Source organism: Archocentrus centrarchus, chromosome 19 (assembly GCF_007364275.1).
Source record: "Archocentrus centrarchus isolate MPI-CPG fArcCen1 chromosome 19, fArcCen1, whole genome shotgun sequence".
In the NCBI taxonomy this organism is placed as follows: Eukaryota; Metazoa; Chordata; class Actinopteri; order Cichliformes; family Cichlidae; genus Archocentrus; species Archocentrus centrarchus.
Genome location: NC_044364.1, coordinates 2,498,908 through 2,514,367, shown reverse-complemented (window position 1 = coordinate 2,514,367; position 15,460 = coordinate 2,498,908). Strand labels below are relative to the sequence as shown.

At 42.7% G+C, this 15,460-nt stretch overlaps 2 protein-coding genes and 2 non-coding genes across 4 annotated transcripts; 2 read left to right on the top strand and 2 right to left on the bottom strand.

The window, feature by feature from the left end:
* The first annotated feature begins 589 nt into the window (after window positions 1–589).
* On the top strand, window positions 590–662 carry trnar-ucg (transfer RNA arginine (anticodon UCG)). Its single transcript has one exon. It is a non-coding gene; the product is annotated as a tRNA-Arg (tRNA).
* A 633-nt stretch (window positions 663–1,295) lies between these two features.
* LOC115798611 (peptidyl-tRNA hydrolase ICT1, mitochondrial) lies at window positions 1,296–3,304 on the bottom strand. Its single transcript, XM_030755513.1, has 6 exons — window positions 3,128–3,304; window positions 2,875–2,899; window positions 2,734–2,793; window positions 2,539–2,621; window positions 2,237–2,406; window positions 1,296–2,152 (listed from the first exon to the last, which is right to left on the bottom strand). The coding sequence occupies exons 1-6, from the start codon at window positions 3,284–3,286 to the stop codon at window positions 2,068–2,070; spliced, it is 582 nt and encodes a 193-aa protein (XP_030611373.1). The 5' UTR covers window positions 3,287–3,304; the 3' UTR covers window positions 1,296–2,067.
* Window positions 3,305–3,445: 141 nt separating this feature from the next.
* trnaq-cug (transfer RNA glutamine (anticodon CUG)) lies at window positions 3,446–3,517 on the bottom strand. The gene has a single exon. It is a non-coding gene; the product is annotated as a tRNA-Gln (tRNA).
* A 377-nt stretch (window positions 3,518–3,894) lies between these two features.
* On the top strand, window positions 3,895–13,909 carry daglb (diacylglycerol lipase, beta). Its single transcript, XM_030755877.1, has 15 exons — window positions 3,895–4,505; window positions 4,614–4,765; window positions 6,790–6,964; window positions 7,057–7,324; window positions 7,430–7,552; window positions 7,650–7,777; window positions 7,859–7,985; window positions 8,112–8,195; window positions 9,057–9,134; window positions 9,220–9,300; window positions 10,587–10,714; window positions 10,949–11,017; window positions 11,592–11,664; window positions 11,755–12,008; window positions 12,860–13,909. Exons 1-15 carry the CDS (start codon window positions 4,411–4,413, stop codon window positions 13,053–13,055), a joined length of 2,031 nt encoding a protein of 676 aa, XP_030611737.1. The 5' UTR covers window positions 3,895–4,410; the 3' UTR covers window positions 13,056–13,909.
* Window positions 13,910–15,460: the final 1,551 nt, after the last annotated feature.

Here is a 15,460-nt window from a genome sequence, read left to right as displayed (position 1 = left end):
GGTGATGCAATTTGGGGTCTTGTTGACACGTGAGTGAAGGGTAGGAGATTGGTGGATAAATTGGTGCAGCATCTGCAGTGATGCAGACCTGTTGATAAATGCAAAAATGCTGTGTAATAAAAATGTGCTGCCTACCTGTGGCATGGTATAAACACAGCAAGGAGAACAGGGGCGGAACAAATTTTAATTCTCAGTGGTGCATAACAGGATAAAGCTATTCAAATCCAAACCACTAATGTAACAATTAAAGATGAGGACTTCGTCATGGAAAGAGTTTAGAGAAGTTTAGAGTGTTGGTCTAATCTTTAAGAGCATGCACATTTCACTAAACATTTTTAGCTCACTTATAATGATAAAAAATGACTTTTCGGGAAAATCCACCATGTTTTGTCGTCATTCAGCACCAGAACAGTTGCTATACTTACACAACTTGATATTTCTGGGACAATAGCAGAAGGATGAAAACACCGTTCTTCTACACGGTTTTCCCTCATTTGTCGTTGAAAGCGAAAGCTGAAACACACCAGGTCTGTGGCGACTGTTCGCATTTTGTGTATTTGTCCACAAACGGGTCTCTGTTTGTCAATCTGACCGCGTGGCCTAATGGATAAGGCGTCTGACTTCGGATCAGAAGATTGAGGGTTCGAGTCCCTTCGTGGTCGTGTTTTGCCTCTGACGCTGTCGACAAGAAGATTTTAAGACACGTTGAGAAACAATAGCAGCGTTTTTGGTATCCAGTCGAGTTTAAGACTGGAAGCTAAATAAAGTGAAGTTATCTGTTAAGCATTTCGGAGCATACTCGTGTAGGAAACTGAGCCCAAAACACGAATGTTTTGGTAATGCAATTGGTAAAAGCGACGGTGCTCATAGATACGCCAGTGTTACAATAAATAACGCTTCTGTCAGTAAGTCAACAGTAGACACTAGACTGTATCTAACGTATATTAAGCGACTGTGGCACTGCAATGTTGAATAGATACACAGACCTGTTTTCTTTCCGTGGCAGCAGAGTGGCGCAGCGGAAGCGTGCTGGGCCCATAACCCAGAGGTCGATGGATCGAAACCATCCTCTGCTATGTTTTTTTTTTTCCGCTCTTCTGTCAAAGGCTTTTATTTGCGGCAGATTGCGCAGAATCGGTGCTATTTCCGTCTCAGTTCAGTACTGTTCCTTCATTCTACAACACTGTGCGATTAATTTTTAGTTAAAGGCAGTCTCCACCTCCAACATTATTGATGCTTTATGAAACAAACTGTTTATTTTATTTTACAAAGACAAAAAAAAAATCAACAGTAGACATGTTAACCACATTATAAACAATGTAGTGAGATTCTTTATTACTCCCAGAATTAAGGAACTCCAAAGCAATAATCCAAAACATGGTAAATGTTGGAGGAAATGTGGTTGCGCATCAGCTGGTCATTTCCACATTTTTTGGAAATGCCCTAAGATTTCCCCCTACTGGACGGAAGCGATTAACACCATTAAACTGATCACCGGGGTACAGCTGCAGGAGAGCTCGCCATATTCTATCTTGGCAATAACCCAACTGGTTTGACGAAACAGGACAGAGACCTGTTACAAATATTGCAAGCAGCCAGCAAAAAAGGCCACAACAAGAAAATGATTAAAGGAGGAACCACCTACTGTTTCGGAATGGATGGACGTAATACATGAACTTTATGCAATGGAGCGATTGACTTTTTCCCTTAGAGATTCTACAGAAAAATGTGAACAATACTGGAAAAAATGGAAACTCTTTCTTCGCAATTAATCACCCTGCATCAGTGTTGAACTCTATGCAAAATATTCATAACTTTGTACCAAAACCCTATAGAATCTTTTATTTATATTCCCCTCTTGCCAGATGGCTTTCTTAAATGTTTGATAAATCTGTGTTGGTCTTTAGGTCCCTTTTTTTCTCTCTTTCCCTTTTTATTTCCCCTTATTGTGTACCAATGTTCAATATGGAAATGCTCAATAAAAATAAAATGTAAAACAAACAAAAAAAATCACAGAATTAATTTATATGGTCACTCAGTCATAGGAGGTAGAAGCATAACGATCAGTCAGTCAAAATCCACTCTTCTGCTCTGCTTGGTAACTGAGTGGATCTTCTTCTGTCTGAGTCTCTCCTTGTTCCTCTTCTCTGACCTGCACAACACATTTCATATCAAAGTTAGGCATATTTACGATCAAGGTAGATCAATAACCACTTTGCTATACTCTAAGTAGCACCTGGCTGCCCTGAGAGCGATGTCTTCGGCTGTAGGTTCATGGGGCTTCTCACTGGCCTCTGCTATGATGGTGGAGATTTTCTGTATGCAGTCAGAGAGGTTTCTCTGCTGGCTCCGGCTCAGCTCTGAGGTCACCAGCAGCTCCCCGGCCTTAGTGATACGGTTCTTGTTCTGCACAGCGCAGTTTCAAAGTGAGGGGTGAAAAAATCAGCAGAGGACGTATTTAAGAACTACTGCATTTTCTCTCAACTATAGTGCATGGGTACAAGTTGGATGAACAATGGCATCAGCAAGAAAACGAACCTTCTCAAGGATTTTTTTCCGAACATCTTCTGGGATCCATTCTGCTGTTTGCACATGGAATCGGACTTCTGCTTTTGTGCTGACTGTCGATCGAAAATGATAAATTATTATGTTATTAATATGCACTATATTACTATATTACTAATCGTGCACCAGAAAGCATTGATTATTCATATAAAATTAAACTCTGATAACCTTTATTGACATGCTGACCCCCAGGACCACTGCTTCTACTGTAAGATACCGTCAGACGCTCTAATACCCAACAGAAGACCATATGTATTAATGCAACATATAAATGACATCTTTAACATATAAGTGAGTGTATACACATACCTACTGGAATGTGCACTTGGGCTTCCTGAAAAAGTCAAAATAAACTTGTGTTTTTCTATGTCCATTCAACATCACAACAATGCTTCTTTACTGACTGACTTTTTACTGCAGGTATGAAATTTAACACACCGTGAAATCATTCACTGAACTTTATTTAGGAACGGTAGGTCAAACAGTCCCGTTTTTAAGGGAGCTTTCCGGGTATTCATACCGCCGACAGTAGAAATAAATTGTTCGTGTTTAGTTTACTAACCTGTGTGCCATCTGTCTCACGGGTCCCGTAACTAACACTGGACTGTAAAGTGTTGCTCATGTGTCCCAGCAGAGCGTTCAGTGGTGGGACATGCTGCCTAATCGCGTTTATTCCTGTACAGCAAAACACACAGGACCGTCGCGCCATGGAGGTCGCCATGTTGGGCTGACGTCTTTACCACGGGCGAGCTGACGTTCTGTTACTGCTGCCACGAGGGAGCAATATATATGAGGGTGTACTGTTACGGTTAGTGCGATGCTTGTTATTTTACATTCACGTTTGGACTGCATGTTCGCAAGAGAAAACATTAAAAAACACAGGTTCCACCGAGATTTGAACTCGGATCGCTGGATTCAGAGTCCAGAGTGCTAACCATTACACCATGGAACCGCCACGCAAACACGTCCTTTACATGTGTATAAATAAGCAAGCAAATCATCAGGGCTATTCTCAATATAATTTTTTTTCCATGGGCAATTCCAGCGACTGTACCTTATTATATAACAAAAAAGCTATCCAACTAGAGCTGTCCCCTGGATGACAGCCTCCCTTGAGGTCTTAGGTAGGTCAAGGCCAGTCTCTCCAGTTCCTTCATCACATGTGATAAACCCGTGCTTCAGCTGTAAACACTCAAGAGAAGAGAGACATGTTTAATAGAAATATGTGGAAAGTCATAAATAAAATTACCAATTTGTTCAAAAGGGGCACTATGATTAACAAGAAACCGGAACTCTTATTTGTCTCTGTTTCACTGGGAAGACGTGCGGACGGACACAGCTAATTTTACTGACGAAACAAACCAAAGCTGCTACCCTACGTTTATTTATGTTTCCGTAACATTTAATAGGCGACATGACGTACTAAGTACTATCCTGATATATTACTAAGTAAACAGGTAGCGTTTGTCACGTGGTATTTGCATTCAGGTTGTCGGGACAGCGCTACAGTCTTTATAGCTAAGGTTAAATGCTAATCACGCAGCATCCAGCAGGCTGCCGTTATCAACAGCATTAGCGACATGGTGTAATATTAGCCAAACCAGGTGTAAGCAGTTACAACAGTTCAGTGTTTCTGGGTGTAGCGGACACGGGCATCAGGGTGGAGTTCATTTAGGATGATTATGCAACGCCGGAATTTGGGGGGAGACATTCGTGTGTGAAGATCGCTGCCAGAAGGGCTGGCTGCTGCTCTGTCAGTGAAGTCATGCATGACGTGAAGTTTGCATTGCTCAAGAGAAGCCTGTCCACGCTTCAGTGAGATATCGCTGCTTATTTACCTGCAAAATGCCTGGAATGGTGGTGTTTGGTCGGCGCTGGGGGATAGCCAGCGACGATCTGGTCTTCCCGGGCTCCTTTGAGCTGTTCGTCCGCGTACTTTGGTATGTTGGTTACTCTCGTGAATAAATTGAAACACCTTTGCCAGTCTAAGCCTACCTAACTCGGCGAAGTCATGTAATTCACTGACTTGGTTTGTTGTCTTTCTGTAGGTGGATTGGCACCATGATCTTGTTCACTTATCACAAGGGCCACTTTGATTGTAATGGGAGAGGAGTTCTTCACAGCTACCTGGTTGGACTGCTGGTTGTGCTGGGACTCATCATCCTCTCACTGTGCGCTATTGTCTACGTCAGTGCTCAAGGTAAATTAGTTGGGGTTCATCCATCAGGGCTTGGTGGTATGTAGACAGCTAGAAAAGCACCATATTTTTTGTTTTCCAGGGGCAGAAATCACAGGTAGGCAAGTACCAGTACTGTGAAAATAAAGGACACTGAAGGAAGTTTGCAAGATTGTTGTTTCTTTATGCAGCTGCTTTAGAAACAAGAGGGAAATTGTTTAAAGCTAAGTTCACCCTTTAATGCACACACAAAAGCTATCCTTAACCTGAAAGTGACTGAACTGTAACAGAGCAGCACTATCTAAATGAAGAAAGGATTTTTTTTTCTTACAGTGGTGCCGCTTGAGTAATTTCCTGTTTTGCACTTTTTTGCAACATGTAATGAGCCTGTTTTTTTCCTTGTGTAAGATTTATCTGATGGAAAATCTGGCTAACGATTGTCTTATTCTGGCAGCCTTTGTAACATTGCAGCTCTCTGATGAATCATTAAAAGCGCAATATGCATCGCATGTAGCGGTTGCTTCACTTCCTAAGCAACACATAGACATCAAAGGCTCTAGTGTTCATAGTCTATCACCTGACACTATTATAACATAGTAACCTTCCAGCATCCAACTTGCATGGTGATCTCTCTGTGTGGAAAGCTACAGGATCTCAGTTTGCTTTGGGGAACTAGGCATCCAATCCTTGGCTAATGCTGGTGGCTGTATGGGGGACATTATGTGCAGTGTGTGAGGAAGCATGTGAACATGTAAGTGTCCAGTGCAGTGATATTAGTGGGTCTTCTGCCAGAAAGCTTCCTAGTACAAAGTACAAATGATGTCAGATTGTTTTGATGTGTGAATAGAGCAGTGAACAGACACCGCTAGCGAGTGGGCATCTTGCTAGCCGCCTCCCTGCATGCGTGGCCCAGTGTCCTGCAGGTTTTAGATGTGTCTCTGCTTCAACACGCCTGAATCAAATATACAAATCATTAGCAGGACTCTGGAGAACTTGACTGCATACTGAGGAGGTAATTCAGCCATTTGAATCAGGTGTGTTGGATCAGGGACACATCTAAAACCTACAGGACACTGGGCCACAAGGCCTGGATTTGAGAACCACTGATTTAAATCTAATGGAGTTTTTCCAGTAGCGTGGATGCATCTGAAGCAGACATTTTCCTGCTGTGTGCTACATGTGAGACAGAACAGCTGTGGAGAATCTTTTGATTTAATTCTCCTGAAACTGGCCAATGTTCCGCCTTTCCTTCTTCGCGTTGGGCGGAAAGCAGGACTGGCTAGTCCTGCCACTCTGCAAACATTGTGGGGATGCCTTCAGGCAGTTATTAGTCTTGTTATTCATTATTTTCCTAATGAATGCAGGGAGAGCCATAACTACAATTTCAATGTACTGGGACATAAAAACTGTGTGTATAGAATCACCAGCAAATCTGTTTAAAACAGCTTAAAAAAAAAACGTTAAAAAGATTTGTGGCAGTGGAACGTGGTTTCTGACTCAGCTGCAGGAGGAGAGGTGGGGCAGAGCGATTCAGGGAACAGTTTGAGGCGAGGTGATTGGCATATCTTCTGCCTTTTTATCTAGTAGGTATGAGGCCTTCCACATTAGCCTGGGAGTCCTGCCAGTGGACTGGGAAGCACTCTGCAAAGATGCCTTAAGTTTATTAGTGCGTAAATATTCATGGAAATAAAATAAAGACTAGTGTGCGAAACTACTGACCTCTGTACTGAGGTGAACCCATGGGTACCACAGCCCCATGGGGAGCTTAACTGCAATAATAATCAGAAATGTCTGACACCACACAGTTAAAACATATGAGCCAATTATGTTGTTGCATGCATCAGTGCAACAGCATAATGAGCTCATGTTTTGTGCTCTGGCTGTTGATTGGCTCTTTGGATGGACATTTTTACTGTTAACTCTTCACTTCCTGTAAAAAAAGTTGTTGGAAAGTTTTCAAACAACTTTTTTGTTTGTTTGAAAACTTTAAACATCCACCTGTCTCTAGTGTAAATGTATTTTCAGATATCTTTTCTTTTCTCCGTCAGGCACCATCACAAACCCCGGCCCGCGGCGCTCTATGCCTGCGCTGGTGTACCTGCGAGCTGTGCTGTACGTCCCTGAGCTGGTGTGGGCCTGTCTGGGAGCCGTCTGGGTGTCCGATGATGGCCGAAGCTGTGATCCTGCCACAGTGGGTGCTGTCATTACAGCAGTTGTTGCCAGGTCGGTTGTTCAGGTGTGAAGTTTTCAGTTTGTTGAACTAGTTAAAGTTGCTTTGATCAAACTTTTTTTTTTTTTTTTTCTTGTTGCAACAGCTGGATCATCCTGCTGTTCACGGCCGTGGGGGTAGTGTTTGTCTTTGACCCGCTAGGAAACCCCCGTCCTCAGCCTCCTGCCATGGAGCCGCTGGGAGTACGAGACATGGAGAGCAGTGAGGGCACCCAGTTTCTATCCACCGCTCGTTCACTGGCTGTCAAAGTGTGGGAGAACAGGCTGCGGCTGCTGTGCTGTTGCCTGCCGCAGGACGAGAGCTACCGGGCAGCGTTTTCCAGCATCGCTCAGCTCTTCGGCAGCTTCTTCTCTGTAAGAGACGTAAAACTCTGCAGAAAAAAAAGAATGTAATTAACATTAAAATAAGCTGTGTAGAATCTAATTTCTACTGACACTGTGATGATGTATATGCTCCAGGACACAGATCTGGTTCCCAGTGATATAGCAGCCGGTTTGGCTCTGCTGCACCAGGAGCAGGATAAGATGGAGCGAAGCAGAGATCCAGAGGTCGTAGTCACTCACAGCCCTTCCTCTCCAGTAGTAAGTCATGATTCATGTAGATGAAGCAGAGCGCACAGGAGACTGCTGGGAAACCAGTGAAGCAGAGTCCTACTTATTTGTCTTTTACTACTTCAAGGGAGAAGATCTGGAGACAGAGTTGGAGAAAGCCGCCCACTGGATGCAGTTTGCTGCGGCGGCTTACGGCTGGCCACTGTACATTTACTCCAACCTCTTTACCGGACCCTGCAAACTCAGTGGAGACTGGTAAGGTGTTGCGTGTGTTGGAATCAGTGGAACCTGTGGTGAGACCAGTAACTCAAATCCAAACGTGTGCGTGTTTATCAGCTGTAGGAGTCGCACAGCTGAGTACGAAATTGTCGGAGGCGACCACCTGGGGTGCCATTTTTCGTCCATCCTGCAGAGCACTGGTTTGCAGTACAGAGACTTTATCCACGTCAGCTTCCACAACCAGGTGGGAGCTCCCTCCCCAAATACTTTCCCTGAGGTTTAAGCATTAAATGTCATCTCCGGCCGTACGTGTCAGTGATTCAGACAGTTGTCTTCAGTGTATCATCTAAGCACACGTTGTGTATTGCAGATCTATGAGATCCCCTTCTTCGTGGCTCTGGATCATAAGAGGGAGGCTATTCTGGTGGCTGTCAGAGGAACTCTTTCACTGAAGGTGAGTTGGGATGTTTTTTTGGGGTTTTTTTGGACAGTTGATGCTAACCAGCTGGACCCAGGCTGTCCTGTCTTGTGTGTCCCTGCTGGCAGCTTTGATGCTGCTCTCGAGTGAGTCTCTCATCTGCTGTCAGATGGACTCAAATTCCACCAATCTGCTGCCATTGTCTCATTGCTTTATACCACAGGACACTTTCAGAGATCTTTTTTTGGAGATACAATACAATAATATGGTGATGATTTGAAGGTCGAGACTGATCTGTGTGTGGCGCTTCCGGTACACAGGCTGAACAGCTAGACCTTGTTCTTCTCTGGAGATCCATTACAAACTCTAGGTTCCCCTCCACACAGTTGGAGAACCGGGTCATGTGATGCTGACGCAGCTCATAGAGGCCGCAGAACAGATCACGGATAAGCATCGAAAGTTGGAATTGTTCGGCCAGACAAGAAAAAGCATTAAAAAAAACACCGAAATCCAAAATGGATTTGCATGAAGTTAACAGTCAGGACATTATTGTCTCTCCTTTTGTTTTCTCTTAATCTTCAGAATCACTTCCCTCTTTTTTTTGTGTGACTGAGTGAAAGGTAACTGAAAGAATAGACTGATAAATATAGGTCCATCTGCTGCCGTGTGACATTCAGTTTAAATATCACTCATACAAAAAAAAGAGAAAGGGGGAAGTGAAAAGAGGGTGTGTTTGCATCATTACGTGCCCACACATGAGGAGCGAAGGTGAAACGGTGGATTTGGTTGTGAAATATTTTAACGTTTCTTCTTTTGAGTCTGAAGCTTCAGGAAGGAGCTGAGTGATTTTTATCCACACGAGACTTGAACTTGATGTTGAATCCATGTCTCCTGCAGGATGTTCTCACAGACCTGTCTGCTGAATGTGAGAACCTGCCTACAGAGGGGGTGTCTGGAGCCTGCTACGCCCACAAGGTGAACATCCCTTTAAATACAGCTGTCCGAGCTTGTCTTTGTTGAGCTTTCCACCAGACTCAACAGATGACTGTGTCTCCTGCAGGGCATCAGCCAGGCAGCGGGTTACATTTACAAGAGGCTGGTCAATGATGGCATCTTGAACCAGGCTTTCTCCATTGCGCCGGTAAGAAATGTAACCGGGCCAGAGGCTGCGCTTCAGTCACGCTTTAGTTTCTTTTTAGTTACATCACAGCTGGATCATGAAAGATCGGTCAGTGTGTCTCACTGGACCCCCTCAGAATCAGTAGTGTTTGTTTTTTTTCAGTGCAGAAACTTGAGCGAGCCCCCCCCCCCCCCCCCCCCCCTCCTGGTGAATGACCCCCCCTCCCTGAGCCTGGTTCTGCTGGAGGTTTCTTCCTGTTAAAGGGAGTTTTTCCTTCCCACAGTTGCCAAGTGCTGCTCATAGGGGGTCGTTGTGACTGTTGGGGTTTTCTCTGTATTATTGTAGGGTCTTTACCTTATAATATAAAGCACCTTGAGGCAACTCTTGTTGTGAGTTGGTGCTATATAAATAAAACTGCATCTAAATTTTGTGCCTTTTGCATCATTTTCCAGCATGTTTGATCCCTTGTGGTTTGGTCACAGGAGATATCAACAGGAAATTTTCAAGGCTGAAAAACAGGTGTTTTTTTTTTTCCCCATAACCAACTCTGAGCATTGGTATCCTGGGATATGTATCAAAACTGTACCTATTTAATGTCAGTGAAGCATTGGTATCCTGGATGTTTGATCTGTTTTCACTAATGGGTGAACTCCCAGGGGTCCTATCACCATGTGGGATTGGTCAGTTAAAACAGTCACAGCACTGCCTGCCAAATCTGCTCCAACCAAACAGGTTGTCATGTTGCACAGTCGTGTGGAAACACCCATTTTACACGTATACAGATCCATGATGCTTTGCATTCAGTTTTGACTACTTAAAGTGTTCTTCCCCTCTGAACTCATCTTATGGCACCAGCTAAGCTTCACATGCTCATAATGACCAGCTGATAAAACCACATTTTCGTGGCATGTTGATTGTCAAGAATTTGCATGTTTCTCATGATATTAGCACAAGGTGTCTGTTAAACTTGAAAACCACATCTTTGTGCGTGTGGAGTACAAGTATAATTCTCCCTAACTCAGCATGGTTTTACTACTTTAAGTACTCAGAATTTCAAATTTAATATTTGGCTTTTTGCTGAAAAAAAAAACAAAAAGGTACTATAAAGTTATTTTGATTGACTTTGCTACATGGTGATATCAACCTTGAAAATTAACCTAAAAAGCACTTTTTGAAGGTTTCTCCTGTGAATTGTCATAAAACTGTCTTAGTGCTCTTTCCTCGTTTTGTACATTAATAGGAACAATCTACAAATAACCCAGTCATCTCCTTTTCTCCCTATTTGAATCTACACTGTGTGTTTGTAGGAGTATAAACTGGTGATCACCGGTCACAGTCTGGGCGCTGGTGCAGCCTCGCTGCTGGCTATTCTCTTGCGCAATTCCTTCCCCGCCCTGCAGTGCTATGCATTCTCTCCACCAGGGGGACTCCTAAGGTAAGGTGTGAGGTCAGGACTGATTTTTAAGCTGCAGCAGTGGGCAGCTGGCTGTGGACACATCTGAGCTCTGCAGTAGAACAGTACAAGTGCAAATACTGCTCTGCCACACAGCTTGTGTAATTTGTGCGTCATATTTAAATAGAAAATGTGTTCACACACGTATGCTGCCAGTTATGGGACCCTTTTTAAAAATGAAAACCGTGTTTTCTGTTCTGCATCCTCTCTGTGCAGTAAAGCCTTAGCTGATTACTCCAAGGACTTTGTGGTCTCGGTGGTGCTGGGAAAGGATCTGGTTCCCAGGTAACACAGAAGCTCTTTAATTATATACTTCTTAGGGATTAAAACGTGTAAAATTTAGAGCTCCTAGCAGATATGTATTGTATGCTAATGCTGAGTAGATCCTTGTTACAGAGATTTTCAGCATTCACAGTGGATCATTAAAGGTCATGTATGAGTGTCAGTGCAAAGATCTGTTGTCTTCAAAAAGCCTGCATGAATGCGCTGTGACTATTATAGACCGCTGCATGATGGAGCGTCTATATTTGGCTCTGCCCTGTTATTACAGGCACAGAGAAGGAGAACACAAGAGGAACTCACACACTTATTTTAACTGACATGTAGTTAGTGGGGTTAGGTTCATTGGTGATTCTAAATTGCCCCCCGAGCGTGAATGGTCCTTTGTCTGTCTGTGTTAGCCTTGTAACAGGCTGGCGACCTGTTCAGGGTGTACCCCGCCTCTCACCCTGTCACAGCGGACTGTCATAATCTGAACTGAAGTGATGGACAAACACTCTCCAAGCTGTGGTGAAACTGTGAAAAGTGTGACACAAAGTGTTGCACAGACGACCTTTAACCAATCTGCCCCCCCCTCCAGACTGAGCATTCCAAACATGGAGGATCTGAAGAGAAGGATACTGAAAATTGTTTCAAACTGCAATAAACCCAAAGTAAGAACCCTTCTAATAGCCTTACACTAGCTGGGAATATCTTAAGTCGCTCTCATGATTTTTGGATCCTTTTCCCTGTCTGCATCGCAGTACCGCATCCTGCTGCGGGGATGTTGGTATGAGCTGTTCGGGGGAGACCCAGATGACGGTCCCACTGAGATGGACAACAGGAGGGAGCGAGAGCTTAACCAGCCGCTCCTGGGAGAGGAGTCTCTGATCGTTCGCCACTCATCCTCCTATCAGAGCCTGGCCTCAGATGACTCGCCCGCCCACACACCTGCACACTTGCCTCTCTTCCTGCCCGGACGCATTCTGCATATCACAGAAGATGGACCAACACGGAGGTGGGTGCACAGATGTTTTCATTTCTAAATGATTTCCAGATTTACCATAAAAAGCAAAGTGTTTGTTTTTGCCCAAAAGTGGTGACAGTAGGTAATTCATCTTCAAAAAAGCCAAGAGTTTTAGACCCATTCTTGATTCACTGAACAAGTGTTGGCCAAGGTGAAGCGGTTCTTATGTACTTCATGTCCCCAGCAACTGTAAGCAATTTGGGAACCTACTGGCAAGTCTGTTGACTTAACCTCTTGGGACCAGCTACCCTGGGGCTGAGTATTTTCACCGTCACCATGTTAGTGTTTCAAAACTAGATGTCACACGTATGGGGTGGATCTCACTGTGGAAGCGAGGATCACTGCATACTTTCAATCAAAATGCTGGTCCACCCTAAAGAACACCTTGTATAGCACATTAGAATTCTTCTGGACACTAATTGGGAAATTAATTTACAAAATAAACATCATGTTACATTCAGTAAGACTTGAAACTAGTAACTGAGACCATAAACTCAGCAGGAGAGTGTTCATGCATGAATCAAACGAGCTGAGGGCTGTTCTCTAAGATAGAATTGGAGTTCATTTTGCAACCAGAGGAGTCTCCCCCTGCTGGACATTAGAAAAACTACATCCATTATTTTATAGTCAGTCTATGAATTATGTTTAGGCTTTCATGTGTTCTCTGCATCATGCTTGTGTTAATTTTTTCTTCATAAAATGTAGCCTTTTTTTGGGCTGGAAATAATTTTAGATTCTTATAGTATGAGATGAACAATCCAGCTGCTTGGATGTGTGCATCATTTCCAGAGAAAAGCACATAAATTAAGTGTCCAGTCTGTCTTTTGTTCTGTTCTCCTCAGATCCTGCTTTTCCCAGGTCCGGTACCGTGCAGATTGGTCCAATGAAATGGCATTCCGGAGTATTTTGATCAGCCCCAGGATGCTGACAGATCACATGCCCGACGTCGTGCTCCGAGCTCTCAGCTCTCTGACCGAGGACAAGCCCTTTTCCCTTTGCCCTTCATCTTTAAGTGACAGCCAGCACAACACTATCTGAAAATGTACCATAGAGACTGATTGTGTGTGTCTGTGGTCCCGGCCTTTTCAGTGTTTAAACCCACTCCTGATCATTTCTCCGTTTGTCTCTGCCTGAGAAAGGACTGCTTCAGGTAATTCGCTTGGCCTGTAATCACAGCATTTCCTCATATTTTAGTTCCAAGCCTTATGAAATTTCAAATACTTCAAATATACAAACATTTGGTTGGAGATTATGTGAAAGCATAGCGATCTGCCAGCTGTGATCGCCACGAAGGAACTTTACTTGTAAAGAGAAACTGGAGCACAAGCCTTCATTTATTCAATTGCACTTTTAATTCTATATATCAAATGATTTGATGCATTTTGACTTTGAATTACTCCACAAGCAACTGAATGCCATGATCTTTGAATGTGCGTTGTGTACAGTATTTGACAGTGCTGCAGTTTTTTACCATGACGTCAGTGTTCTTGAGTTTTATGTTTGTGTGAGTGGTGTATGTCGGTTCAGGCTGCCCCACTCTCGCTGTATCTTCTCTCTGAAGAGCAAGAGCGGACTGAGGCAGAGTGATGATGAGGGCAGCTTTGCCACAGAGACCTACACTAAAATCACACCTTCGTTGTGTAGTAGTTGCGATCAGCCTGTCTTGTGTTTAATGTCTTGAGACATCAGGTTGAACAGTGCCTATGCATTACAGAAAACCAAGGCCAAAAAGACAGCGATGAGAGCAGCGTGTTTACGATGAGATTTTTTTTTTCTCTCTTCAGTGCAGTTTGAATAGTGCATGGTGTTTGGCATACATGTGATAGATGTAAGAGCTAGAAAGATTGTACTTGTAGTAATGTGGGAACCTGCCATGGATATTGCATCTCATCTTCAGGATATATATATTTATATATATATATATTTATATTTATTTATATATATATATATATATATATATATATATATATATATATATATATATATATATATATATATATATATATATATATATATATATATATATATAATAATAATAATCTCACATCCTCTAAAGAAAGCACTGGACTCCTGAATGCAATTAAAGTCTTTTGTGAAGCACTTATATTCTTTGATTTTCTTCCTCTTTGGAATAAACTGAGTTTCTCAGTGAGGGCAGCCTGTGGATTTTAGAGCTAGTAAGTTTTATAAGTCTTAACGATGGGATTAATCCATCACAGGAGTTGGCTGTTGGGCTGTAATTTTTGAACCGATCAGTAAGGATTTGTTGCAGTGTTTTGTTTTTTTTTTGTTTTTGTTTTGCCACTATTTTATTAATTTAATTAAGACAAAATACAAATGTGAAAGTTGTGATCATATAATGCAGACAGTTCAATAAAAAATCATTGGCACCAAGACAACCTGACCATAATTTGTTTTTACACAAGGTCTGGTTATCATTTATAGTGGCTCAAAATACACTGCATTGCCAAAAGGATTCACTCACCATCCAAATCGTTGAGTTCAGGTGTTCCAGTCACTTCCATAACCACCATAAACCAGCACATCAGTGAAAGAATGGGTCGCTCTCAGGAGCTCAGTGAATTCCAGCGTGGTACCGTGATAGGATGATACCTGTGCAACAAATCCAGTCACTGCTAAATATTCCACAGTCAGCTGTTACTGGGATTATAACAAAGCGGAAGAGTCAGGCCTTCTTGTCCAACATAAGTGTTTGACTTCCCAAATGTGCTTCTGGATGAATGGTAAAAAAAATTCCAATAAACACTCCTAAACCTGTGGAAAGCCTTCCCAGAACAGCTGAAGCTGTTATAGATGCAAAGGGCGGGCCCACATCATGTTAAACCCTACGGATTAAGAATGGGATGTCACTCAAGTTCACGTGTGAACGAGCCAATACTTTTGGCAGCACAGTGTACTTCATTTTTTTTTTGTGCCGATATTATTTAAAGAGCCTTACTATGAAGACTAAGTTTCATGATTGAAACACTGAAACAAGCATAAAATGTTTTAAACTTTGGTTTTTAGTATGAAAACTTGCTTTTATGGAAATTATATTTACCATGAATTAAAAATAAATGAACAACATAACATATTGTCCTTAAGAACACTTTTTTTCTGTCCCAAATTGTATAAATTTGTCCTGTGAAAAGATGGCAATACCTTGTTGTGTGGGTGCAGTTCCAAAAGGGAGATCACTGCTTCATCACAGGTTATGGTTCTGATTTAAGAACATCTTCACAGGCGGTCACTTTGTTGGTCAGTAGGAACTTTCTAGGGAAAAGCCATGACCATTTCCGGTTCATGTTTTCAAAAGTAATGTTCTAAAAGCAGATACAGGACAGAGCTGTGATTGGATGTCTGAGAATGATGTTTGTGGTTATTCTGTTGGATGCTTTGTTGTTGATAAAGTTGCAATCATAGTCGATATAAATGGTGCTTGG